The sequence below is a fragment of the Ovis aries genome, chromosome 15 (genome assembly GCF_016772045.2).
Source record: "Ovis aries strain OAR_USU_Benz2616 breed Rambouillet chromosome 15, ARS-UI_Ramb_v3.0, whole genome shotgun sequence".
Lineage (NCBI taxonomy): Eukaryota > Metazoa > Chordata > Mammalia > Artiodactyla > Bovidae > Ovis > Ovis aries.
Window position 1 is genome coordinate 52,183,063 of NC_056068.1, and position 25,620 is coordinate 52,208,682.

Sequence of the window (25,620 nt, forward strand, 5' to 3'; positions counted from 1 at the left end):
GCCTCTTCCCTCCAGATTAACTGTGCGCTGTTCCCTACCTGGTAAATGACCTACTTGTGACAGAAATCTCTAAGTCATATCTTTCTGTTTTTGTCTTTCTCATCCCCTGCCCCTATTTAATCCTATCAAATCCCTCCCCTTCTTCCTCATCATAAAGCAGTTTATGCATTAGGTCAGACTTTCTTTATTTGTTATTATCACTCCCAAGTTTCCTACCTGTTCTCTCCTGACCTACTGCACCCTCTACAAGCCACTGGGAGAATTCTCTAATGTGTAAATCTGACCAACCATGCACTTGCTTACCACTAACATTTGCTGAACACTGTTTGCCTATCAGCACTATACTAAGTAGTTTACATTGTTAATTTTCACAAAGCCCCCATAAGGAAAGTACTGTTTTAATCTGCTACTGTCATTACCTGTCTCCTACCTCATATGGGAACTTCTTGAGGGAGGGTTTGATTCAAACCTCTGTCCTTATTATATAGTTCAGTTCAGTTCAGTTGCTCAGTCATGTCTGACTCTTTGCAACCCCATGCACTACAGCACACCAGGCTTTCCTGTCCATCACCAACTCCCAGAGCTTGCTCAAACTCATGTCCATCGAGTCGGTGATGCCATCCAACCATCTCATCCTCTGTCGTCCCCTTCTCCTCCTGTCTTCAATCTTTCCCAATATCAGGGTCTTTTCCAATGAGTCAGTTCTTCGCATTAGGTGGCCAAAGTATTGGAGTTTCAGCTTCAGCATCAATCCTTCCAATGAATATTCAGGACTGATTCCTTTAGGACTGACTGGTTGGATCTCCTTGCAGTCCAAGGGACTCGCAAGAGTCTTCTCTAACACCACAGTTTAAAAGCATCAATTCTTTGGCGCTCAGCCTTCTTTACAGTCCAACTCTCACATCCATACATAACTACTGGAAAAACCATAGCTTTGACTAGATGGACCTTTGTTGGTCAAGCTTTTCAATATGCTGTCTAGGTTAGTCATAGCTTTTCTTCCAAGAAGCAAGCATCTTTTAATTTCATGGCTGCAGTCACCATCTGCAGTGATTTTGGAGCCCCCCCAAATAAGTCTCTCACTGTTTCCATTGCTTCCCCATCTATTTGCCATGAAGTGATGGGACCAGATGCCATGATCTTCGTTTTCTGAATGTTGAGCTTTAAGCCTACTTTTTCCACTCTCTTCTTTCACTTGCATCAAGAGTCTCTTTAGTTCTTCGCTTTCTGCCATAAGGGTGGTTTATCTGCGTATCTGAGGTTATTGATATTTCTCCTGGCAATCTTGATTCCAACTTTTGCTTCTTCATCCAGTCCAGCATTTCTCATGATGTACTCTGCATTTAAGTTAAATAAGCAGGGTGACAATATACAGCCTTGATGTATTCTTCTCCCTATTTGGAACCAGTCTGTTGTTCCATGTCCAGTTTTAACTGTTGCTTCCTGACCTGGATATAGGTTTCTCAAGAGGCAGGTCAGGTGGTCTGGTATTCCCATCTCTTTCAGAATTTTCCACAGTCTGTTGTGATCCACACAAAGGCTTTGGAATAGTCAATAAAGCAGAAAGAGATGTTTTTCTGGAACTCTCTTACTTTTTCTATGATCCAGTGGATATTGGCAATTTGATCTCTGGTTCCTCTCCCTTTTCTAAACCCAGTTTGAACATCTGGAATCTCATGGTTTATATACTGTTGAAGCCTGGCTTGGGAGAATTTTCAGCATTACTTTGCTAGTGTGTGAGTGCAGTTGTGGAGGAGTTTGAGCATTCTTTGGCATTGCCTTTCTTTGGGACTGCAATGAAAACTGACCTTTTCCAGTCCCGTGGCCACTGCTGAGTTTTTCAAATTTGCTGGCATATTGAGTGCAGCACTTTAACAATTGTGCTTTTAGGCCTGCAATTACACAGCACAGGGCCTGGCTATCCTTACTTTTTGGAAGAATGAGTAGTTTGGAACGCCCTTAGGACCTGGGCACATGTGACTGCTCCTCCAGTGATCTCAAATTCTGAGCAAAGACTGACTGCAGAGGCAGAAGTGTTAGAAGCCAGGTGAATGAGGCAGGAAAGAACCTCGAGCAGAATTCTCTCAGTGCTCAGCCTCCAGCCATTTCCTGCTTAAGTCTCTCCTGAGCCCATACTCCCCAACCCTCGGGTTTCTGTCTTGCATCCAGAATCATATCTGTGTGGTATGTCCAAATGTTCCCACCCATTTGATTTTCTCAAGAATCCTGCAAAACTGGTAGTTCACTTCAGTCTGTATCACTGACCTTTTTTGTGTGCAATGCCAGACATAGAGAATGACAAGGCCCTTGACTTCCCTGGAGCATATAGTCTGATAAGGGATGATTACCTCCATCTTATAAGTGAAGAAATTGAGGCTCAGAAGGGTTAAACTATATACCTAAAGTTATAAAAGTAGTAAGAGCTGGGTCTTGAAGGGTCGAAGCCAGGTCCCTGACTTCTAGGAGAGAAATCACTGCAAAGCACCACAAAGGCAGCCTGCTTCCCCACTGGCCATGCGACAACCCGTCTGTCACTGTGACATCATGTGAGCTGATCAATCAGCTGTTTAGGCTATGGGTGAGAGGGTTACTGATGGTGCTAAGAGGTTTCCTTTCCCCATAACATGCCCATCTGCATTTCAAAGGAGGAAGAGAGGGAGTGTTAGATACACTTCTCCTGACAAACACTGCCATCCTGGGGGGAGTGAGCAAAGACCATTTCAGAGGTATCCACTTCCCCTCTATCTGGCTACATCCCTTGCCTAAAAAAAAAATTAAATAGTAGACGTCACTATAATTCTTAGTCTTTGTTTCGTTACATGCAAAACAGAAATGATACTGACTTTAAGGACTTCCCTGGTGGTCCAGTGGCTAAGACTTCAAGCTCTCAATGCATGGGGCCTGGGTTCAATCCCCGGTCAGGGAACTAGATTCCACATGTCAGAATTAAAGACCCTTCATGCTGCAACTAAAACCCAGTGCAACCAAAATAAACAAATATTAAAAACAAAGAAACAAAAGAAAAACACGATGCCGACTTTAAAGACTTGTGGTAACTGAACTTGGAATGTATGTAAAGCAGCCAGCACATGGTAAATGCTCAATCACTGGTAGGACTCTTCTTCCCCTTTCTCTATACCCTCCCCTGAAACTTCAACTGAGAGATTAGTTGTCTCATACCTCAGATGGAGAGCTCTGCCTTCAGGTGTAAAATACCCGAAATTAATCAGATAAATCAGGCTAGGATAGGCTAATGAAGGTGCTGTGTTTAGTCACTCCGACTCTTTGTGACCCTATGGACTGTAGCCCACCAGGCTCCTCTGTCCACAGGATTTTCCAGCCAAGAATACTGGACTGGGTTGCCATGTTCTCTTCCAGGGGATCATCCCAACCCAGGAATCAAACCCTATCTCCCGCACTGCAGGCGGATTCTTTACTGACTGAGCCATGAGGGAAGCCCAATGACTGTGCTGCCAACAGCTAAACCCAGTGCAAAGCATTACGCTCCAGAGGTCTGATGATAATGGTAGAATCACAGCACCTGGTCAGTGCAGGTGAGTTGGAAGGGGATATTCCTATGCCTCTGAGTGCATTTGATTGCGATGGGGGGCACTGGTCACTCAAGTGGCTGGTCTAAATACCAGCATCCAAAATGCCTAAAGATGGCTTAAGGGGCTACTTGGGGGAAACACCAAAGGATACAGGAGGAGGCTCTGTCTCGTGGACACCTCTGACCCAGAGGTTGTCTGCTTCTGCCTGATGTCAGGGCAGGTGATGGGTGGTTCCTTATGGTTTTCCCTTCTGCTTTGGGATGCTGGCTGCAGAGCGAGTTTCTCGGAGCTATCAGCAGAGTCACTTAGCTCATCGGAGGCCACTTCCTTCTTAGCTTGGGACTGTGGCTTGGGGCCCTGGTCCTGGTTTGCCTTTGGTGAGTGCCACCCAACACAAGTGTCACTCTGCTGGCCTCCTAAGAGGGTCATGTGGGAGGTGAGCTGCGGGTCTGCTGAGGCAGGCTCTCCAACCCTGGCCTTAGACAGCACACCCTCACAAGACACAGTACTTTGGCTCGGAGAACCTTGCCTATGGAAGTGGGCATCGACATTCCTTTCCGGGCTGGACAGAAAGCTACTTCTGACCCTGAGCTCCTCTCTGGGGAAAGACTCTGAAGGACAAGAGAAGCCTTCCCTCTGGGCCTCATCAGGCTGAGGGCTCCTGCCCTCACTTGCATCTGACATGAAACTGGACCACGGGCTAGTTTTGTCTGTCGCAGTGGTGATCTCATTGAGGGTCCTGGGCTCAACGATGTCTTCCTCATAGTCCTCGTCACTGAAGGCCAGGCCTGCCTCGGTGTCCTCAGTGCTCTGCATTTTTGTGATGGGTATCCTGTGCTCCAGGGCCTCATGAAGCTTTCCTCTTCCACTTGAAGTCTCTTTAAGAGCACAGGGAGGTGGGGAGCTCCTGCTCTCATCTGGAGCTCTTGCCAATGACAGGTCTGGGCTTGTGCTTCGTTCTTGCATGGTCCCTCTGTCCTGAGCATCTGGGAGGGTGGTGACTTCTCTACTTCTACTCCTGGCTTGGTGAGAACTCACAGATCCTTGAGAATTTCTGGTGAGAGTCTGCAGATCTGAACAGTAACAGATATCACTCTTACTACAAGGTATGGCCACAGACCACTCAACTCTCCCACACCAGCTTCCAGTTTCAGATGGAGTCTTGCAATCAGACTTCGAACAAACCTCAAAGATAATAATTCACTCCCAAGAATCAGTGAAACTATATTCAAGGCAATACAATTTCTAGCACTTTATTCTAATATCGGAGGACCAAAATCTAATCTATTTATAGCTGTGGTTACATCTGTGGAAACGCTTTCAGAGACTATCTGCTCATGCTCAGGAATTCTTGGGAGCTGGGAGTCCTGGTGGGCATGTTCAAGCTTCCATTTACTTCAGTAATTACCTATATCAAAAACCAAAATGAGAATCCACTTATTTACCTATTTGATGACAATTACTAGAACTATTTACCTGGAAAATAAAAGCAAGGAAATACCCATCACCCAAATGGTAGGGAAGGGAGATACACAGAGAGAATGGAGGCAGCGTGAAAGGAGCACAGGCTTTGGAGCCAATCTTGGGTTCAAATCTCTACTGTCACTTGTCAACTTTGTGGTTACAAGCAAATTATCATGAGTCTGTTTATCTTTACAACGTGATAAAACACCACCTTTTTCACAGGGTTATGGTGAAAAAATACATGAGATGAATGAACATAAATGAGCCCATACATAGGCAGTCAGTAGCTCCTTTCAACATTCATTTTCTCCTTGTGAAAATCAGTTTTCCTTCATCATTCCTTGCTTTAGAACTCCCCATTTTCTTCCAGAATAAAGATTAAGCCCCCAAGCTTGTCTTTAAGGCCCTTTGGATTTAAGCCTTTGATTCTCCTTGCTCTCTTTACCTCTAACCTTTAAAGGGATTCCCCTAATCCACCCTCACCTCCACCTCAAACAAGCCTCCCTCTGTTGTGTTCTTATGCTTTCTTTCTGGGGACTATAGAATGTATGCTTGATGAAAGCACAGACAATGCCTGTCGTCCACCACTGTATACTGCTGAAACTAGAAACACAATAATGTCTGGCATAGTTGGTGATCAATAAAGAGCTGACTGATTATTTCCAAGCAAGTGGAAGCCAAATACAGAGTACACTTCTGTGGTCCTGGCTACCAACAGGTTATATCTGGGAGAAGATTAGATTTGTGTCTAATAGCAACCATGGTGGCTTTTTCCCTCCTTTTAAAGGGAAAAAACTGGACTTACTCATCCCTCTGTAGAATCTACACATTTTGCTTGAGCAAAAGTGATACCAAGTGAGGGCTAAAGATGCTGATCTAGTTAATTTCTCAGTATTCCCTCGAGTGAACTTCGTACAGTTTTCCAGAGCTTAACAACCCTAGATTCTGATTCAGAGGAGCAGAGCAGGACCTGGGAATTCCTATTTCAAAATAAGTCTCCCAGGTGATTCTTATGCTCAGGCAAGTTGGAAATACTCGTTCTAGAGCAGTGTCTGTCTGGGCTGCACAAAAGAATTACCCAGAGAGTTTTGAAAAATCCTGATGCCCGGGCCCCACCCTCGGAGATTCTGCTCCACTTGACCTGTAGTGCAGCCCGAGATCTGGAGTTTTTAAAGTTCTCTCAATAATTTAAATGCAGTTAAGCAAGAATTACCATTTTAAGGGGTTTTTGAAAGGGTGGACTGTGGACCACCAACATCTAGAATCATCTGGGATACTTGCTAAAAATGCAGTCTTCTGGCCTTTGAGAATTAAGATTTTTAATATTTGTAGTTGAGTTTTTCAGAAAATACAGTGGCATGTATTCAGAAACTGCCACTGCAGAAATCATCTAACCCACTCCCCAGCAACCCTTTTTCTGGTTGGGGAAACTGAAGCTTAAGAAGGGAAAGTATATACTCAAGAATCAAATAGTACGTCCATGCCAGAAATCCATCAAGGACTCAACTTGGGTCTCATGCCTCTTAGTCCAATGCTCTTTCCATTGCACACATTTTCTCTTGCCAAAAGGAAGATGACAAGTAAGTAAGATGGTGACAGTTGTTGGTCTGTATCTGTCACAAGGGCTTGTCTGCACACATTTAAATGCTTTTTGAATAAGCACCCAGTGACAGTAACTCAACAAGAGCCATACCCGTGATTAAGGAGCTGACTTGCAACACCAGGTTATTGGATTTCTCCAGGATGCACTGGCTCTCGGGGTCTAGGCTGCTGGCTGCCGGCCGAAGACAGTCCGTCTGACTCTCCTGGCACTGCAAGATGGCAGTGTGCATCTGAGGGCTGAGGGGAAGCAAAGGCTTGGTGAGCTTCTGGTTGAAGTACCGCTGCATCTGATCTAGCTCACTCAGATTCCTCCTGCAAAAGAAGAGAGGGAGAAGACAAAAGGGTCATTTACTAGGACTATGAGCATCTTTTATGTTCCCTTGACGTTCTATTGCTTGAGCTAGGAACTTACTCTCACTTGATCTACTAACAGCAGGGCCCCTCTCTCTCCAATCCACCAATTCATCCTTCACTGACTACAATCCCACTGCCAAGGACACTTTTTTCCTTCTGTCTGGCTAATGTAATTCCTCTTCTCATGTCTAGCAAATAGTCTACCTCCTTACAGGGAACCATTCTTATCGTTCTAGTCCTCACTTTCCCTAACTCTGGGCTAGCACTGATCCGTACTATCTTAAAACCATTTCTGGCATTCTTCAGTCCATAGGGTTGAAAAGAGCTGGACACGCCTTAGTGACTGAACCACCACCACCATTCTTGACCCTTTAAGCAAGTGACCTCTTAGCCTTCCCTGACCCTCTAAGTTGGTTTAAGGGCCATTCCTCTGTGCTCTACAGTTCTTTCTGTACTCTTCAACCACATGATTCGTTTCACATCAATTTCCCCTAATGTGAACTGTGCTGACTCCTTGGTATCTACTGCATCTAGGACAGTGCTTGGCACAAAAAATGAATGCTGAATGGATAAACAGACATGAATAAATGACTTAAATCTTTAATTCAGAAGTCTTTAATGGGGCCCCATTCATTCTTACTATTCCAATGAGAAATCACACCAACCACGATCACCTTCACTTGCATAGGATTTTATGTTTTATGCTTTCAAATACATTATCTTGTTTAATACTCATCCAACCAGATGAGGCCAGCAATTATTGTTTTACAAATAAGGAATGTGAGGTTCAGAGAATTTAAATGATTTGACACACAGTAGCACACAGTTACTCAGAAATTGGAACTCCAAGACTTATGCTTTTTCCATTACAGTAAAGGCTCTGTTCCAACTTGGTTCATTTCTGCCTCTTACCTCTGCATGCCAGAATGTGAGTTCAAGCTGCTCTCATCTCTGTCCCTATTCTATTCACTTTTTTAAGGTATAGGTCATATCTCTCCCTTTCAGAGTCTACTGCCCCAAATCAGTGGACCACCTCTCCCTTCAGCTCCTTCACTCTTGGCATCTAACCTTCTGCCTTAAAATTTCCCTTAGTTTTTTCACTATGTGTTAGTTTAGCTTCCCTAATTAGGCCATGAGCATCTGCTAACAGAAGACAGTATATCAAACTTTTATTTCTCTAGGTTTCTCAATGTGCCTGGCACAACTGGCACAACACAGACATTAAACTCCTGTGAAGTAAACAGAAAGTCTTTCTATCCTTTTGTTAAGAACAGTCTGCATAATAGCCAGGACATGGAAACAACCTAGATGTCCATCAGCAGATGAATGGATAAGAAAGCTGTGGTACATATACACAATGGAGTATTACTCAGCCGTTAAAAAGAATTCATTTGAATCAGTTCTGATGAGATGGATGAAACTGGAGCCGATTATACAGAGTGAAAGTAAGCCAGAAAGAAAAACACCAATACAGTATACTAACACATATATATGGAATTTAGAAAGATGGCAATGACGACCCTGTATGCAAGACAGGAAAAAAGACACAGCTGTGTATAATGGACTTTTGGACTCAGAGGGAGAGGGAGAGGGTGGGATGATTTGGGAGAATGGCATTCTATCATGTATACTATCATGTAAGAATTGAATCGCCAGTCTATGTCTGACGCAGGATACAGCATGCTTGGGGCTGGTGCATGGGGATGACCCACAGAGATGTTATGGGGAGGGGAGGTGGGAGGGGGGTTCATGTTTGGGAACACATGTAAGAATTAAAGATTTTAAAATTAAAAAAATAAAACTAAAAAAAAAAACCAGAACAGTCTGCATATCTTAGAGTCAAATCTAAATTAAATGGGAGGACAAAGCTGATCCTTCTATCACTAGAAGCCACAACTCTATCAAACCACAGTTGATTTACTTAGGTGTTTACATCTGGGTTTATGCCACACAGATTAAATACCTGCAGTAGGAGCATGCAGCCACATGTAAACGTGGTGAAGCTTTAGAAAAGATGTCAACCCAACTGCCCTTGTTTGAGGTTCTGGGTACGGAACCTACTGACACCAAGCTGCAATTTTCTCATCTGCAAAAAAAGTTTGGTAATACTCACCCTGCAGGCCTCACAGGATTGCTGTGACTCAAGTGAAACACTTGTTTTAGGGCTTCGTGAACCCAAAGAAGTAATGCAAAATTGACAGTATCTTGTTTCATCTCTATTTTGTAGAGAATCTGTCTACGGCAATGGTTCTCAAAACCTGGCTATAGGACTAGCGGCAGCGTCACCTGAGTGATGCAAATTCTTAGGCCCCATCCTAGACTTACTGAATTAGGAACTTATGGGTGGGTTCCAGCAATCATTGTTTTAACAAGCCCTTCATATGATTCTGATACACACTAAATTTTGAGAACCACTCCTCTAGGGCAGTGACTTATAGCCTGATGGTTGTAGTCCAAAGGGGACATCTGGAGACATTTTTGGTTGTCACAAATGGGGGAGGAGTGCTACTAGTATTTGGTGGACAGAGACCAGGAATGCCGCTAAATATCCTACAATGCGCAGGACAGGCCCCCACAGACAAAATACATGCTCAGATGTCAAAGGTGCTGAGGCTGAGAGAAACTGCTCTAGAGCAAAGCAGAGTTCCTTTTTCTCTTTCTTCACTGGGTTCCAGCGTGTCATGTGAATGATCTAATAACATGCAGCCAAACTGTTGATGGTTTTACTTGGCCTGCAGTCTCCAGCATCTTACTAACCTGAGAAACTGAACATATTGCTTCCTTATAAGTTTGAGCAGTTCCCCAGTCTATAGCGCAACTGCTCAGTCCATTCTAACCCATGTCCCACCAAAAAAGATTCTGCTAATCTTTCATTTTGTTTTATGAAATCAAATAATAGGTTATTAATTTTTTCAAAAAAAATCCTTTTTTATATTTGTTTTGTCAAATTTCACACATTCTCTTCCTCCCAGCCCCATACCTTTCCATTTGAGAATCAAGTCCAAACTCAGCCTGACACTCAATGCCCTTCAAGATCTGCCTCCCACAGAACTTGCCCTGCTCCTTACATCTTATGCTCAGCTTCACTCTAACTTCACTGCTTTCCCAAACTGGGCTTATTGTTTCATGCTCCTTACAACAGTTTTTTCCTGAACAGAATGCCCTTCTCATTTGTTGACTTGTTCCTCTAAGGACCAGTTCAAATGTGACTTCTTTATATCTTTCCATGACCAACCTAGAATGTTACTCATTCCTCCATGTACTCTTGGCCAGGAAATCTGGAACTCTTATCATATATACATGGTTATAACTATAATGGCAACATGGCTGTCTCCTCTGGGAATGGCAGAGCCATGATTGGAAATCAAGTCTATCTGACTCTGAAGCCAAATCCTTCCCCCTGCACCACTGTTCTTACTAGGTAATCCAGGGGCTGGTCCAGATGATCTATAAAGATCCTTTCAACTCTCACAGTGCTTTTCTGGCTCAGATGCTGACTGAGCTAAGAAAGAGACAGGGAAGCATTAACAGAGCAGATGCTGGTCTGGAAGAACCCAGTGGTTGAGGATAAAGACAGTAGGCAGGATGAGGCTTTGTAAATTGTAGAGTAGATGTGAGGGTGGTTATTTGGTGACTCATCTAAAGTTTCTGTATTTATAGGTTGGCCAGTACTATAGCCCCGAAGGAATGGAAGGCACCAAGCTGAGACAGATTCATCTGTGAAGAACCCTGCGAGGTTCCAGGTCCACCTTGACACTAACATACAACGAAAGCCCCTGCAAAACATCCCAGAGCAGCGGCAGCTGATGGAAAACACACTGCAGGCTGCCTCTGCCCATCCACCTGGTGCTCCACCATGGTTCTCTGCGTCCCTTCTCAGTGGAGTCTCACCTGAGAGAAGTCAGAATGGAGGTGCGCGAGGACAAGGGCGATGCGGCCAGTCTGTCGGCGTCTGGCAAGACTGCCTCTGCCTGCTGCAGGGATTCATGGAATCGGCGGATGTTCTGCACATGCTCTTCATGGCGCGATGTCTGGCTTCTTGTGGAACCGCTTCTGTTGAGAATAAGTGGGGGCAAAATATATTCCCAACCGATGAGAAAACAATAAATTTGTGACAACAAACAACTCACCCTCCTGCCATGGCACTGCCAATGCATCCCCACCACCACAGTCCTGGCTTCCCTGGCTCAAGTGCTTGCATTACAATTACCTCCTGAGTAATTCTGCCTACAGTTTTATTCATTCTCCTTTGATAAATTATCTACCTTATAGCCTCAGTGATTTTTAAAATACACAGATCTGAAATAACAGTAACCACAATATTTATAGAGGACTAGCCTGCCCATTTCCATAAGGAATCCAGCAAGGACTTGTGATATAGGGAATATGTTGAATCTGTAGATCAATTTGGGAAATACTGTCATTTTTACAATATTAAGTCTTCCAATCCATGAACACAGATATCTTTCCATTTATTTAGAACTTTAATTTCTCTCAACAATGGTTTATAGTTTTCAGAGAATACGTTCTGCACTTTTCTGGTTAAATTTATTCTTAAGTATTTTATTCTTTTTGATGGTATTGTAAATGTACTCATTTTTTCAATTTCATTTGGATCATTCATGGCTGATGTATAGAAACACAACTGATTTTATATATTATGTTTTAAAAGTTTCTCAATTTGGGGTGGTGCTGGAAGGATAAATTAGAAGGTTGGGATTAGCATACTAATATATATAAAACTAATATATATATATATATATATATATATATATATAAAACTAGCATACTAATATATATACACACTACTATATATAAAATAGATAACTGGGAATCCCTGGTGGTCCAGCAGTTAGGACTCTGCACTTCCAATGCAGGGGGAACAGGTTTGATCCCCTGCTGGGAAACTAAGATCCCGTGTGCTACATGTTAATGTTAATAAATGTTAATGTTAATAAATGTTAATGTTAATAAAAACATTAAAAAAAAAAAAAGATAGGGCCTCCCTGGTGATCCAGCAGTTAAGAATCCACCTTGCAATGTAAGACACCAGTTCAATCCCTAGTAGCCAGGAGGATCCCACATGCTGAGGAGCAGCTGAGCCCATGCACCACAACCACTGGAGCCAGGGCACTTGGAGCCTATGCTCCGCAACAAGAGCAGCCACCACGACGGGCAGCCCACACACCACAACAAAGAGCAGGCCGCACTTACGGCTTCCCTGGGGGCTCAGAGGTTAAGGCGCCTGCCTGCAGTGCGGGAGACCTGGGTTCGATCCCTGGGTCGGGAGGATCCCCTGGAGGAGGAAATGGCAACCCTCTCCAGTGTTCTTGCCTGGAGAATCCCATGGACGGGGGAGCCTGGTGGGCTACAGTCCACGGGGTCGCAAGAGTCGGACACGACTGAGCGACTTCACTTCACTTTACTTCATGGCAACTACAGAAAGCCCATGTGCAGCAATGAAGACTTATCACAGCCAATAAATAAAAAAAAAAGTGAGAATCTACTGTAGAGCACAGGGAACTGTACTCAGCATTTTGTGATAATTTGTAGAGAAAAGAATCTGCAAAGGAATAACTGAATCACTGTGCCGTACACCTGAAACTGACATGGTATTTTAAATCAACTATATTTCAATAAAATTGTATACTGTAAATCAATTATATTTCAATAAAAATTAAAAGAATTGTAAGACATTAAAGTTTCTCAGTTTAAATTTATAATACGGTAAAAACTGATAGTTAAAACCTATAGAAACAAACCTCTCTGAGGTCACCAGTAATTTTTAGGAGTATAAAAGGATTTTGAAGTGGAAATGTCTGAGAACCACTGCTAGGACCTGAGGAGAGTGGGGTGGAAAGAAGCAACCTTAAATCTTAGATTCTATCCTTTGACAGGATGGAATGTACTCTAGCCCTAATATCCATAAGCATATACAGTTAGTTTGGTGAAATGAGAACGCCAGGTGCTTTTTACAAAATAACCTGGCACATAGGTTTGGGAGGGGAAAGGTCATGATATGTTTCTCACATAGCTGATGATTGATTTTAGGCATGAAGGTTCAAGGCCTCTGAGGAGAAACGAGTCCCTTGCACTGAAGCTACCTTTTTAATAGCAGTAAAACTTCTAGTACTTAATTTTATAAAAATTGTTTTCATATGATCTAGGGATTCCCTGGGCTTATGAAAGAAGGTCACTAGTCTTTGCCTGTTTCTCATTTCTCCCTCTAATAAAGGAAAGAGAAATGACAAGCTAGTTTGCACACTTCCGTTCTGGACCCCATCTCTTCCTGTCATCAAGAAATCACTCACGTCCCAGGAGAGGAGAAATCAGCCTCCTTTGATGAGGGGTGAGCAGGCAGTTCTGGAGTCTGTCCCACAGTGCGGCCAGGGAATGCAGCATACACAGCAGAGGCAGGGAAGGAGAAGGCCCTGTATACTGGGATCTGCAGAAGCAATGAGGAAAACGGCACACTTGTTGTCACAAATCCTTTTGGAATAAAGCAGTATAAATAAATTTGTAAAATTTATTGTATATGTAGAACTTACTATTTTCTGTTGAACCCTGTACCAAGCAATTTATATGTATTTTCTCATTTAAATATCACACTTTTATAAGGGAGGTACTATCATCATCCCCATTTCACAAACTACAATGTCAGACTGCTTTTTAAAAGTTGCTTTATTTTTATTTATGCTCTTGTTTCCTCCATCTAGTTTGTGAACCCCTGGTTGGACATCTTACATTTTCTTTACATGTGAGGATAATCTGGCTGTGATAGTTCTTATCTCATGATTACTCAGGTTGATGTAAAGAAAAGGCCCTCCTACAAAGGGGATTATTTAAACTATCATTTTCTCATCCATTCATTTATTCACTCAGTAACTCATCTGATATTTACTGAATCCCACTCTGCCAACCCTGGATCAGGCATGCGTGACACAGTCTTCCCTTGACAGAGCTCCCCTATCTGGGACAGTCTGGAAAATTCTCTTTTCCTTTACAGTAAAACTCCCTGAAAGAGTTGTCTATACTTACTGTCATCAATTTCCCTCTTCCCATTTTCTCTTAAATTTTTTTAAGAGACCAAAGATGTTAATGTAACTTTTTAAAGTTTATCTAATGTGGTTTCAGATTCCACACTGTATCTAACCTTATTTTATTTAAAAAATTGAGATTTAATTCATGTGTTATAAAATTCACCTTTTGAAAGTAAGTGTTCAATTCAGTGGTTTTTCAATAGCATCCATCACCACCATGTAATTTCAGAACATTTTACACTCCAAAAGGTCATGAAGTCAATATAAAACAGAAATGCATTCTGTACAATGGAAAGTACCAAACACACGTAAATTATCTTTTCATAGGTTTTGCTCAGTAGAATCTTATTGGTTAAGGATGTGAATAAAGATACATACCAGTGATCCTGGGTTCTCCACCTCACGTCTTGCTTGCCTTTCTTCTTTGAAATGCATCAAACTCTCCAAAGGGGAGATAGCAACTTTTATCTGCCCTTGGCACTCTCCACTGAAGTCTGTAATGTTGTACCAGCCACAAACAAACTGGAAGCCAGAGAGAAGTGGGGAGAGGTCCACAGAGGCAAAGCCAATCACCCTCTCCTCATCTGTGGGGGAGAAAGAAGAGCTGGGCAGTGTTGCTGGGCACGTCTTGCCACTGGGCTTCGAGGTGGCACACAGAGGTGATTCAGGGGGTGGGAGGGTTCAGTGATTCCACAATCAACGGAGAACACCGATAATGAGGATCAGAGACTGGCAACCACAGCCTGTTTTCGAACTACTGTATATTTTTTTGTATGGTAGGGAAAAGCTGGCAGGGTTGAGCTCTGTCCTCTTGATATAGGCAATTGGAAAACATCCCTTAAACATAAGAGACACTTGTTCTTCTCCCTAGGGCACCAGGTCTCACTGATTTTCCTTAGGGAAGTGGGTCTTGAAAAAAATCACTTGAAAGACCATCACTCTTAGAATTATGAATGATTTGCATTTTCTTATTTATAGTTGTCTGTATTTTTCAAATTTTCTAAAACATACACATGTATTATATTTAATTAAGAACACATATACACACATGACAAACAACCCCCTAAAAAACCAGTACAGGGTACAAAATGAGTTTGGGCTCAGGCTGCTCTTAATGTCAGAGAAGACCCCTTCTTGACTGGACGAGCTACCATGCAATGACCTTTATATTCAGATTTACTGCTTCTCACTTCTGACATGAAAGTAACTGAGGACAAACAGACCCCTGTCCCTTTACATGCTTCTGTGTTGCATAGGCTCCACTCCCTACACTGAATCAAGGACTGATTCTTCCCAACACGGACACAATTCTCAGTTTTCAATTTGCTGAATAAATCAAGGAACGCAAATTTTCAAGAAGAGTGGTCATGAGTTTTCCGATTTCTTTGACACTGGACTCATCACACACTGTCTAACATTTGTTTACACAGTTTGCTCTTCTCTAGACTGGGACCTACCTAAAAGCTGAGACCAAGTATAACTCACTTTACGTTCCCTGAACTTTCCATACCTGGCATAATATCTTCCTACCCTACAGGAACTTGATAAGACATCCACTGAGTGCATGCGTGAACCAGCCACTGTAAAATGAGACTAAGAAGCAGTGCACTACAACGGCAAAATCCAAATGTGGCTTTGACTTGAAAACACATTATTCTAATTTCCTGGGCCTCAAGTTTCATACATAGGAGAAGTGCTGAACCAGATGTAAGATTCTCTTTAACTTGGACAGTCTTAGATTATAGGAACACTTGAAGTCGTGTTTCCCAGAGTAGGGCTCATGTAATTCTTACCCACTGGGTGTGAAGAATGATGGAGAGCCATTGATTTGTTCTCCAAAGATATTCTTGCTTTTCAAAGAAAGCTAATCTTGCTCTCTTTGGTTATCAAAGATGGAACCTGTTCTTGTTATATAATAACTTTAGGCAATCCCACTTGAAGGTTCTGCCTAACATGAAAGCACTTCATCCTAAACATAGTGGAGGAGAAATCCGGCTAAATTGATCATCAAGAAAAAAAATCAGGAGTTCCCTGGTTGCTTAAGGACTAGGATTTCGGGCTTTCACTGCTGTGGCCCAGGTTCGATCCCTGGTCAGTGAACTGAAACCCCACAAGCTGCAACTTAAATTTATTTATTATTAAAAAATTTTTTCTTTGGCTGTGCCACAAAGCACGCGGTTATCCTAGGTCAAATCCACACCCTCTGCAGTATAAGTGCAAAGTCTTAAACACTGGATCGCCAGGGAAGTCCCCTGTAATTAAATTTAATATCAGATTTAGCAGCCAAGCCCCCATTCTCCCTTCGCAGTTTTACGTTCCAGTGATCCTGAACTTCCTGTGTACTCTTTCTTTACTCTAGGCTTTTGTATTTGCTATCCCTTCTGACCATACAATGTCAAGTCCCTTCATTTCTCATCAGAGGTATGCCCCTCAAAGCCTTCTCTAACATCCTAAGTCTGGGTCAGATGTCTGCTACCAGAGCATCCTATATGTCTTGTTTTACTTTTGTATCCCCATCACTTAGCACAGTTCCTGGCATAGAGTAGGAACTCAAATATTTATTGAACACAGCTTGGTCTGGTCTGAGTACCTTTTACAATAGGTTCCTTCAATCTGTGTGGAAAGGATGGAGTTAAGAAAAGGATGGAATTAAGTAAGTCTACATACACTGAGAGACAGAGCTGGATGAGCTCTGTCCCCCACACCAGGGTTCTACACGATTGTCTAGGGGTCCTGAAAGGCAGGGAATGTATTTTCTTCATCTCCATACCTAACAGGCCTAGCACTGTACTTTACACATAGTAGGCATAATAATAAAAATAGCTCCATTTATTAAGTGCCAATTTGTCCCAAATACTTTATATAATTATCTTTAACCCTTACAAAAACTGTTGTCATTATTGTTCAGTTGCTAAATCATGTCCAACTCTTAGCAACCCCATGGACTGTAGCCTGCCAAGCTCCTCTGTTCATTGAGTTTTCAGGCAATAATACTGGAGTGGGTTGCTATTTCCTTCTCCATCAAAAACCCTGCGTTGCAGGTTCTATTAGTCTTAATTTTATAAATAAGGAAACAAAGAATTAAACAGGTAGAACAATTTTCTCAGGTTACACAGTCTGTAAATAGCAGAGCCAAGATTTGAATACAGAACTGCATAAGACTGAAGTTTACTCTTTTTTCCTGCTGAAGTAACTGTTGAATTGAGGCAAAGTCTGGTCTACTTGATAATTTCTGGAATACTTTAGACAGAAGACAGGAATAGAACACTAGAGAGGAGTGTTGTGCTGAGCTGAATATAGCAGGAATTCCTTGTAATGATTCAGAGAAGACTGAATTACGGTCAGTTCCTGACCCACTAATGAGGCTGGGCGGGGTTGGGAATCCTTGGCAGCAGCATGGGACCAATCATCAAAACCAGATCCGAGGCATCACTCCCAAAGAGGAGCACAAGAAGGGAGCCTGGTGAGTCGATCTCCTTTACCCCCAGACTACCCTCAGGTCTTTACTAGGTTTTACGGTTACCCATTATGGGCAAGCAAACACTATGATGCTATAGATAACTCAAAATCACTGAAGGTCTGGAAAGCAAGATCCAGCAGGAATCTTAAAGGAGCTAGGTTTGTAAGGAGGCATTCAGTGAGACAAAATTTTCTAAAAGCTGTGAGATAGTTGAATGTTCTAATCACCTTATTTTTCTGACTTATTCAATCTTACTAGTCTGGTGAAGTACAAACGGTAAAGGCTAAACAGCTAGTCAGAACTGGGTTTGAGGAGAATGCCCTATTTGTCCAGTGGTTAGGACGTGGCACTTTTCATGCCGGGACCTGGGTTAATCCCTGATTGGGGAACTAAGATTCTGCAAACCTTGTGTGTGGCAAAAAAAAAAAAAAAAAAAAAAAGTGAGTTTGAATCCTAGCTCCATCAGTTAATAGATATATGACCTTAGTCAAGCCACTAAACTTTCTTGGGCCTCAGTTTTTATATATATAAAATCTAACTAGCTGTATTTTTACCTTACAAGATTATACAGATATTTCTGAAGGTATAAAAGTATACTGCCATTCACTAATAAAAACAAAGCAAGCAGTCAAACAAAATGATATGGTTTCTAAGGATTCAAATTCCACCAGAGAATGACATGCCATTCTATGAGATCACCTCTAACACACTCATGTGTTCCCAGCACCATGTCATGGTTTTACTTGGTTAAAAAAAGAAAGATTGGTAAATTAATATGATGTGGACTTATTTTATAACCAAAGAAACAGTTCATACCTCCTTTATGCCAAACTTTGAAGACCAGAGTTTGTTGTGGGTCCAAAAGAAGCTCTTTCGAAAGCCTAGTAAGTAAAACAAGCACCATAAATTAACTGTGTAGGAAGCTTCTCTAGTATGAAACCCAGACTTGAAGGGTATCTTAAAATTTGCAAATCACTTTCCTTTCATGCTCATGACCATCTTCTAGGATATATTTTTATCCTCTAAAAGCAGGGGATGGAAGTTCAGAGAGGTGATGTAATGAGTAACTTGTCAAGAACTGAAAACATGCAACCTGGACGTGGTATTCTTTCCCCTAACACTCGTGGCCCCTGTTTTATTGGAACAGGTAAGGATTCTTTTCATGTCTCGTGGTGGCAGGTGGAGGCAGTGAGAAGAGAGGAAAAGAATGTTTATTGAGCACCTACGCTGGGCTTAGCCCTCGGATCGCCTACCTTTGGAGGCAGATTTGGTATTTTAGATACAGTACTGGCCACTATGGCCAGAATTTCTGTAGTTTCCAGTAGCTCACCACAGACAGTACTGAACTGTCACTGCAGTTAGAGCTCCTGACTCAGGTCAACCTCTCAAATTTCAAAAACACTGAACATGTGAGCAACTGCTGAGACTCAACTAGGTACATAAACACTGTGAGAAAATAGCAGATCAGATACCATGTGTGTGGCTCGTGTTGGTGGACAAGAATTAAATTTTACAAAAAGTGATGCAGTGTAAAGATAATCTTAACAATAATTAGTAACAGAACTCGCACTTTTAATAATGATGAAACAGGTAACAGCAGAAAAGGGAGGAGAGCCCTGTGCAGCAGGCCTCTGTGCCAGCCCCCAACCTCTGAGCTGCAGGCCACATGGTTGACAGGACTCCTCCACCTCCTCCGTTTTTGAGCTTTCAAATCAGATCTGACATTTGTTATGTACCTACCATGTACCATGAGGTAATATTCCTAAATTTCATGTAATTTGGACCTCACAATAACTCTGTAAAAATTACCTCAACTTTACACATGATGAATCTGAGGCTCAGAAATGTTATGCAACTTGTTCGTTCACACAGTTAGTGAATGACAGAGATGGGGTTGGAGGCCAAGTCTCTCTAGTTTCAAAGCCCAGGCTCTTTCTACTGCACCAGAAATCTTTCCCAAAGATGCATAATCCATAGCCTTTCTGGAGATCTCCACCTTTTTCACTTAGATAACTTGTATACATTCTTTCACACTTAGCTGAGGTGTCTACAGGGACTGTCTTAATCCACTGTCTTTAATTCCCACTGCCCAAGAACACAGCAGAGCAAATAAGAGGACTCCACTGAATAATTTTTGAGTTGTACTGAGTAGAGTTAAAAAATACCACAACAAAACCTTTAAACCACCACTAGCTGTGAATTCATAAGCACTAGGATTAAATAATTGTTTGCTAAGGAAAGCATTCTCCAAGTCTGCTCAGTATTGCAGTGTCTGTTACATTCCTCGGTTTGAGTCTGTCTCTTGGAATAGAAAGCAGATTCTGGAAGGCTGATGGTACATCATAAAATACAAACCTTGACTGCTGTTGAAAATTCCAGATGGGGGAATCTGTGTTTTCAACCACTTGGGTGTAGACAGGAGATGGCTCATCAGCTGTTACAAAGGATACACAACAGCTGGGTACTGATACTTTCCGCTGTGTCAAGGGGCTCCCTGAAATAGGAAACAGTGAAGTGACTAAACTTTAGGCGACCAAAAAAGAATGTGCTGGAAGCCTCTCATTATACAGGTACAAGAAGAACCATTCCTATCTTCTACCTTTGGGTCTTTGTTTGAGCTATTCCCTGTGTCTGAAATGTTTCTGCTATTGAAACTGTTCTTTCAAGGCTCAGTTCATAAATACCACCCAGCAAGAAACAACTTCTCCCATCTCCTTGTACTCTGTGGAAAACACTGGATTAAGAGGAAAAAGACAGAACTGCAAAGAACCTGGACTTAAAAGTCCAATGATCAGTGACAGCTCTGCCACACACATTCTGTGTGACTGTGGCAATGTGTGACCTCAGGCAAGGCCTATCTTGGCCACTCCCTCTTCAAATGATGTGTATGATATTTACATCTCTTTGGATGTTGTAAGGATTAAAAATAAATAACAGGGCTTCCCTGGTGGCTAAGTGGTGAAGAATCTGCCTGCCAATGAAGGAGACACGGGTTTGATCTCTGGTCTGGAAAGATCCCTCATGCTGTGGAGCAAGTAAGCCCATGTGCCGTAACTACTGAGCCCAGGAGCTGCAGTTACTGAAGTCTGTGTGCTCTAAAGCCTATGTTAAGCAAAAAGAGAAGCCACTGCAATGAGAAGCCTGCACACTGCAGCTAGAGGAGGCCCTGCTCACCGCAACTACAGAAAAGCCCATGAAGCAACGAGGCTCAGCCAAAAACAGATAAAAACAAAATGATTAAAAAATTATCACATAGATGGAGTCACATAGTATATAACCTTAAAAATAATAATAGTAGATAACATATATCACTTGCTGTATGCCAGCATTTTTCTAAGAACTATACATGTATTAACTCATTTAATCCTTTCAACAAACCTGTGAGGAAGATATTATTCTTCTCATTATATAGATAAAAAAACTGGGGTACAGACAGACTGGCTACAACCTGGTAAAACCAATTTACAAGCATATTTTTGAAAGAGCAGGAAAAACACTGATTCTAATAAAATGGCAGTAATCAAAGAATAACTAAGAGAAATCAATAAAACAGCTCTCATCATTAGTAATGTGAAATGTACAGAATAACACTAATATTACCTTATCTACTGAGCTATCGTCTTAAAAGTATATTTTCGTGAAACTTAACAGTATTACACGGACTGACTTGCTCAGCATCCACCCTCACTTACTTTTACTGTTTTGTATTCCTTTACTGTAGAGATTGAAAGGGTCACCACTCTGCTTTGCTAGAGTATGGATGGATACATACTGGTCTCTATGTATTAGATGCCATTACAACAGATTTGGAAGGCAGACGGGAGGCAGAGGACATGTTCCTTTTCCATTTGCTACTAGCATGGATGACACTGAATTTCCTGCTCAGGGGTTGTGTCTCTGGGTCCCCAGAGGCCCAATGGTAATAGAGATGATTTCCTGATCCCTGGACTGCACTGTTGGCACTGTTATTTCTAACTTAAAAGATCTACTGGTTCTTTCTTAAAAGCTTAGCCTACAGTCAACTCCCTGAGCCCTTCCAGTAACTTGAATACCTTAACATTCTACATTAAACTTCTGTTTAAAACAGCTGGGGTGAGTTGTTTCCGGCAACTAGACTCTCCCTGACGTAGCTTCCATTTCTCTCTTTCTCAGTCTCACCCCTCCTCTCTCTGTCTCCCATTTTGTTTAGTAGGTCTCAAGTTTCTCAACTGATTTCTTCCAATAAAATGTCACAAATCCTCACAGCAAGGGAGATTCTACAATAATCTGTGTCTATGTTTCCCTCACTAAACTAAGAGTCTCTTAAATGCACAGAGGAGGCCCACAGCTCTTATGAATGGTTTGCAGACTCCCTGCTGCCCTTGGTCTGAGAGGGTTGCCAGGGTTGAAGGAGAGAGAGCTACTAAGAAGGAGGAGACACAGAGAGAGGAGGAGAGAGAGAAGCTGCCTCGTGTGTGTGCAGCGTGTACCTGCGGAGAGCAGCATCTGCTCAGGTCAGTACTCAGAGGCCAGCAGAGAGCCACCTGGGGTTCTGGGAGACAGGACTCCTCGGTTCCGGTGTACTCTGCACTGATTTAGCGTGATATATTGGGTGCTTCATTCTGACCCTCTGGGTCAAGTTTCTTCATGAGAAACACATACTCTCAAATTACTTCAATAATTACCTACGATAAATTCTATGATGCTAGATACCTACTAATACTGCCCAGATCTCTCTCATACCTCAACCCTCTCTTTTTAGGTTACTATTTTTGAGGCTGCTATTTGCTAGAGGCCGTGAAACAGAAGTACTATTTCTACTTTGGAAAAAATTGTTCCTTATTCAGTCTTGAACAGAAACACTCCTTTCAGCCAAACAGTCGGGTGATAAATCAGCTTGGGAGAGCAAGTCTCCCCTTGCAGTTGGAAATCTGGCTGGGCCTGTTTCCCTTCCTGAAAAAGGTCAAGTTCTGAAATACTCTGGGAGGCAGCCAAGATGAAAACTGCTACACCTCCTACTGAATTGGGACACACACTGAGAGCAGTTAAGAGGACTTGAGATGAGCCATCTTTATCATTTATGAGTTTTCACTGAATTTTCTGTGTTTCACCTAAGTGTGGAAAGTAGTAGTTTCATGCATCAAAAATGGCATAATTTCTCCAATGAGATTAAAACAATAACTCCTTATTTTTTTAATTTTTAAAATCTTTTGGCTGTACCACACAGCATGTGGGATCTAGTTCCCTGACTAGGGATCATACCAGTGCCTCCTGCATTGGCAGCTCAGAATCCTAACCACCAGGGAAGTCCCATAACTCCTTATTTTAGTGTTGATAAGTTTTCTTATCAACACTAAATTTGTGCTGATAACATCCCTGATAATCACATAAGATGGGGTCTCTATCTCTAGTTTACAAACAAGGCAACCAAGGAACAGAGAGGTAAAGTGGCATGCTCGTCACATATCTGGTCAACTGGAAGGTTTCCTAACTCCTATTCCAGGGATATTCCATTGCAATAGTTCTAATTAGTTCTACCTGGTTGAAAGAAAAGCTCTCCTTCTGGCCTGGAGTAAACAGATGGAAACTTTCCCTCAAGCAATGCCCAGATTTGCACAGTAGTAAAAACTTGGCTCAGTTTTGCTAAGCTCTCATTAACTGACCCCTGCTCTGTGGCTTACATGCACAGATGAGTCAGGTCTGATTCTTGATCTGGAGGCAGACACACACAGATCGTTATAATGCAGTACGATAAAGACTACACCAGAAACACAGGGGGCTGTGGGAACGCGGAAGGACCCCTAACCCTGCCTGGGTAGTTTAAAGAGAGCCTCTAAAGGCTGATGATACTGGAGATGGTTTTGGTTTTCACTGGGTATAATTTAGATGACCTCAAATCACTTTCCCTCTCTGTTCCTTGATGGCTTCATCTGTAAGACAGGGCTAGAGATACTGGTCACGTCTAGTGTATGTACACAAATCTTATGACACAAATCTTATGAGTACTGAAGCTGATTCTTGAAGGTTCCTCAGAGTTTTTCCTAATAAAAGTATCCAAGAAACTCTTGTATTTCAGAACCAGGACCACAGTGGGGACTATACTGTCTCAGGTGTAAGGCATAATTCAGGGCTGTTTATGAAGCCTCTGCATTCAGCTTTGCACTAAAGAGTCATTTGTTTCCTTCATCAATGAAGATGCTTCTAAGGCATGAGAGGGACGGACACACTGACAACACTGCTGAAGGCAGGACGGTCAATTTGGATATTAAAGAAGCATCCACCCAGAACTTTCATAAGAACTTGGCAATTTATAGCTGACTCGCAGCGCGGGATATGCTGCCCTCAGCACCATATGCTTAGAGATGATCTTATAAGACTATTACATTTCACAGTCAAAGAAAAGAGAAACGGGTTGCCCCAAGTCACTATACAAGTTAATGGCTTAGCTAGGGCCAGAAGCCAGTCTTCTGAATCCCATTCCAGAAGTCTTCCTATTATATCATCATTTGGAAGCACATTTCATAGAGATGATGCGCAGGTCTGTACACTAAGGGCCCAGCACATGGCCTGAGTGAACCATCAATATTTGCGGGGGAAGGACTATATGGGCCTATCACTGTGAGAGTAGGACGTGGGAGACAAGAGACCTCTGAAAGTGTCCACTCTGATGCTTAATCTGCCCCGGCTAAACAGAAAGAGGCAAAAGAACAAGTGATTTACAGAGTTGTAACTCAAGCCAGAAATACAAGAGGCAGTGAGTATCATATTCACAAACAAAAGGACATTATGGCTGCTTAGCTGCATCATGAAGGCACAGGTATTGAGACACAGAAATAAACATACAGTCCCTGTTCCCAACGAACAGGCAGCCTAAGGAGAGACATGTTAAGAAACATTTTCAGTACAGAATAATAAGTGATATGAAGGAGGAAACCTGTGTAGGGATGGTGGTGGAATAAGAAAATTTTGGGAACAGAGAGGAAAGTATTCTACTAATAGAGGTGGTCAGTAGGCTGCAAAGTGTTAGTATCATCCAGTTTACTCTTGAAGGATGAGGAGCAAGTTCACTGAATAAGAGAGAAGCCATACCAGGTAGACGAAAGACCGTGATCAAGGGTAACATGATAGAGGATGGGGCACTGGCAAAAAGCAAATTGCCTAATATAAGAAACAGTGAGAGATGAGGCTGGAAAGACTAATTAGGCCACACAGCAGTACTCTGCGTGCTAGGCCACTGTGACTGCAGTGACATGAAGCCAACAAAGTATTTTAAGTGGAGAGATAAGGTCACATTTGTTGACCAGACATAAGATAATCTCAGTAGCAGAATGAAGATACTGAAAGAGAATACTGTTCACAGCAATCGTTGAGAGGGCAATCCCATTAATCTAAATTCCTGAAGCCTGAACATGCAAGGAAGCAGAGAGAATAGAGAAAAGGTGATATAAAACTTTCTGGGTAAGAGTACATGATCCTATACCCTGTACTGGATACAGCAGGAACTTAATACCTATTTGTTGAATGAATCTACTAATCCCTACTATCCTCTGTTAAATTCCACATAAGCAACTTTCCTGCAGAAGCAAAGTAGAAAATCAGAGAACATATTAAAAGGAGAGAAAGGGCATTTGAACAAGGTCTCTGCTTCCTCATTTAATATTTACTGCTTATATTATGTGTTAGACACAGTTTGAGGTGTTGAGGATTTAGCAGTCAATAAATCAAAAAACTGCTGTCTCTGTAGGACTTAATCTTTTTCTAGAAAGACGGAAGATAAACAAAACACATTATTTAAAGGCCTTTATGTTTAGACAAACATAAAGCAGGAAAAAGGGATAGGTATTGTTGGGGGAGGCTGTAAGTTTAGACGGGTAACCAAGGAAGGTCTGGCTGAGCCAGCGATTTCAGTAAAGCCAGGCCAAAAGTGAAGAATGTTCCAGGCATACAGTGAACATCAGATTCAAAAGGCTCAAAGCAGAAGTCTGCCTATACATTTAGGAAAAAAGCAAAGAGATCAGCATGGCTGGAACAAGGTGACAGAGAGAAAGAGCAGGATGCTGGGGAAAGGAGAAAGGAATCTAGGCTAAGAAAGGTGAATGAGCCAGGGACTGGCTTGCTATATATTATGACTAGAAGGGAAAGAAAGTCAGCATGGTGCCAACACTGTGTC

General features: G+C 42.2%; 1 protein-coding gene and 1 long non-coding RNA gene across 11 annotated transcripts in view; one reads left to right on the forward strand and one right to left on the reverse strand.

The window, feature by feature from the left end:
• Positions 1-12,672, forward strand: part of LOC121816635 (uncharacterized) — a 64,296-nt gene extending 51,624 nt beyond the window's left edge. The window contains exons 5-6 of the long non-coding RNA XR_006056281.2: positions 3,425-3,554; positions 10,632-12,672. This is a non-coding gene — a long non-coding RNA (uncharacterized LOC121816635). The remainder of the gene's footprint in view (positions 1-3,424; positions 3,555-10,631) is intronic.
• Positions 1-25,620, reverse strand: part of C2CD3 (C2 domain containing 3 centriole elongation regulator) — a 121,515-nt gene that overhangs the window by 17,029 nt on the left and 78,866 nt on the right. For 4 of the 10 annotated variants that reach the window (XM_060400008.1, XM_004016315.6, XM_060400009.1 and 1 more), the window contains 7 exons: positions 19,827-19,965; positions 18,288-18,352; positions 14,390-14,595; positions 13,283-13,416; positions 10,863-11,024; positions 6,709-6,929; positions 3,703-4,624 (listed from right to left, as the gene is read on the reverse strand). In XM_060400008.1, the coding sequence (XP_060255991.1) occupies positions 3,703-4,624; positions 6,709-6,929; positions 10,863-11,024; positions 13,283-13,416; positions 14,390-14,595; positions 18,288-18,352; positions 19,827-19,965 (1,849 nt within the window). Of the gene's footprint in view, positions 1-3,702; positions 4,625-4,778; positions 4,960-6,708; positions 6,930-10,862; positions 11,025-13,282; positions 13,417-14,389; positions 14,596-18,287; positions 18,353-19,826; positions 19,966-25,620 lie in introns of those variants that run through there. The other 6 variants (XM_060400014.1, XM_060400012.1, XM_060400011.1 and 3 more) reach the window with 2 other exon arrangements.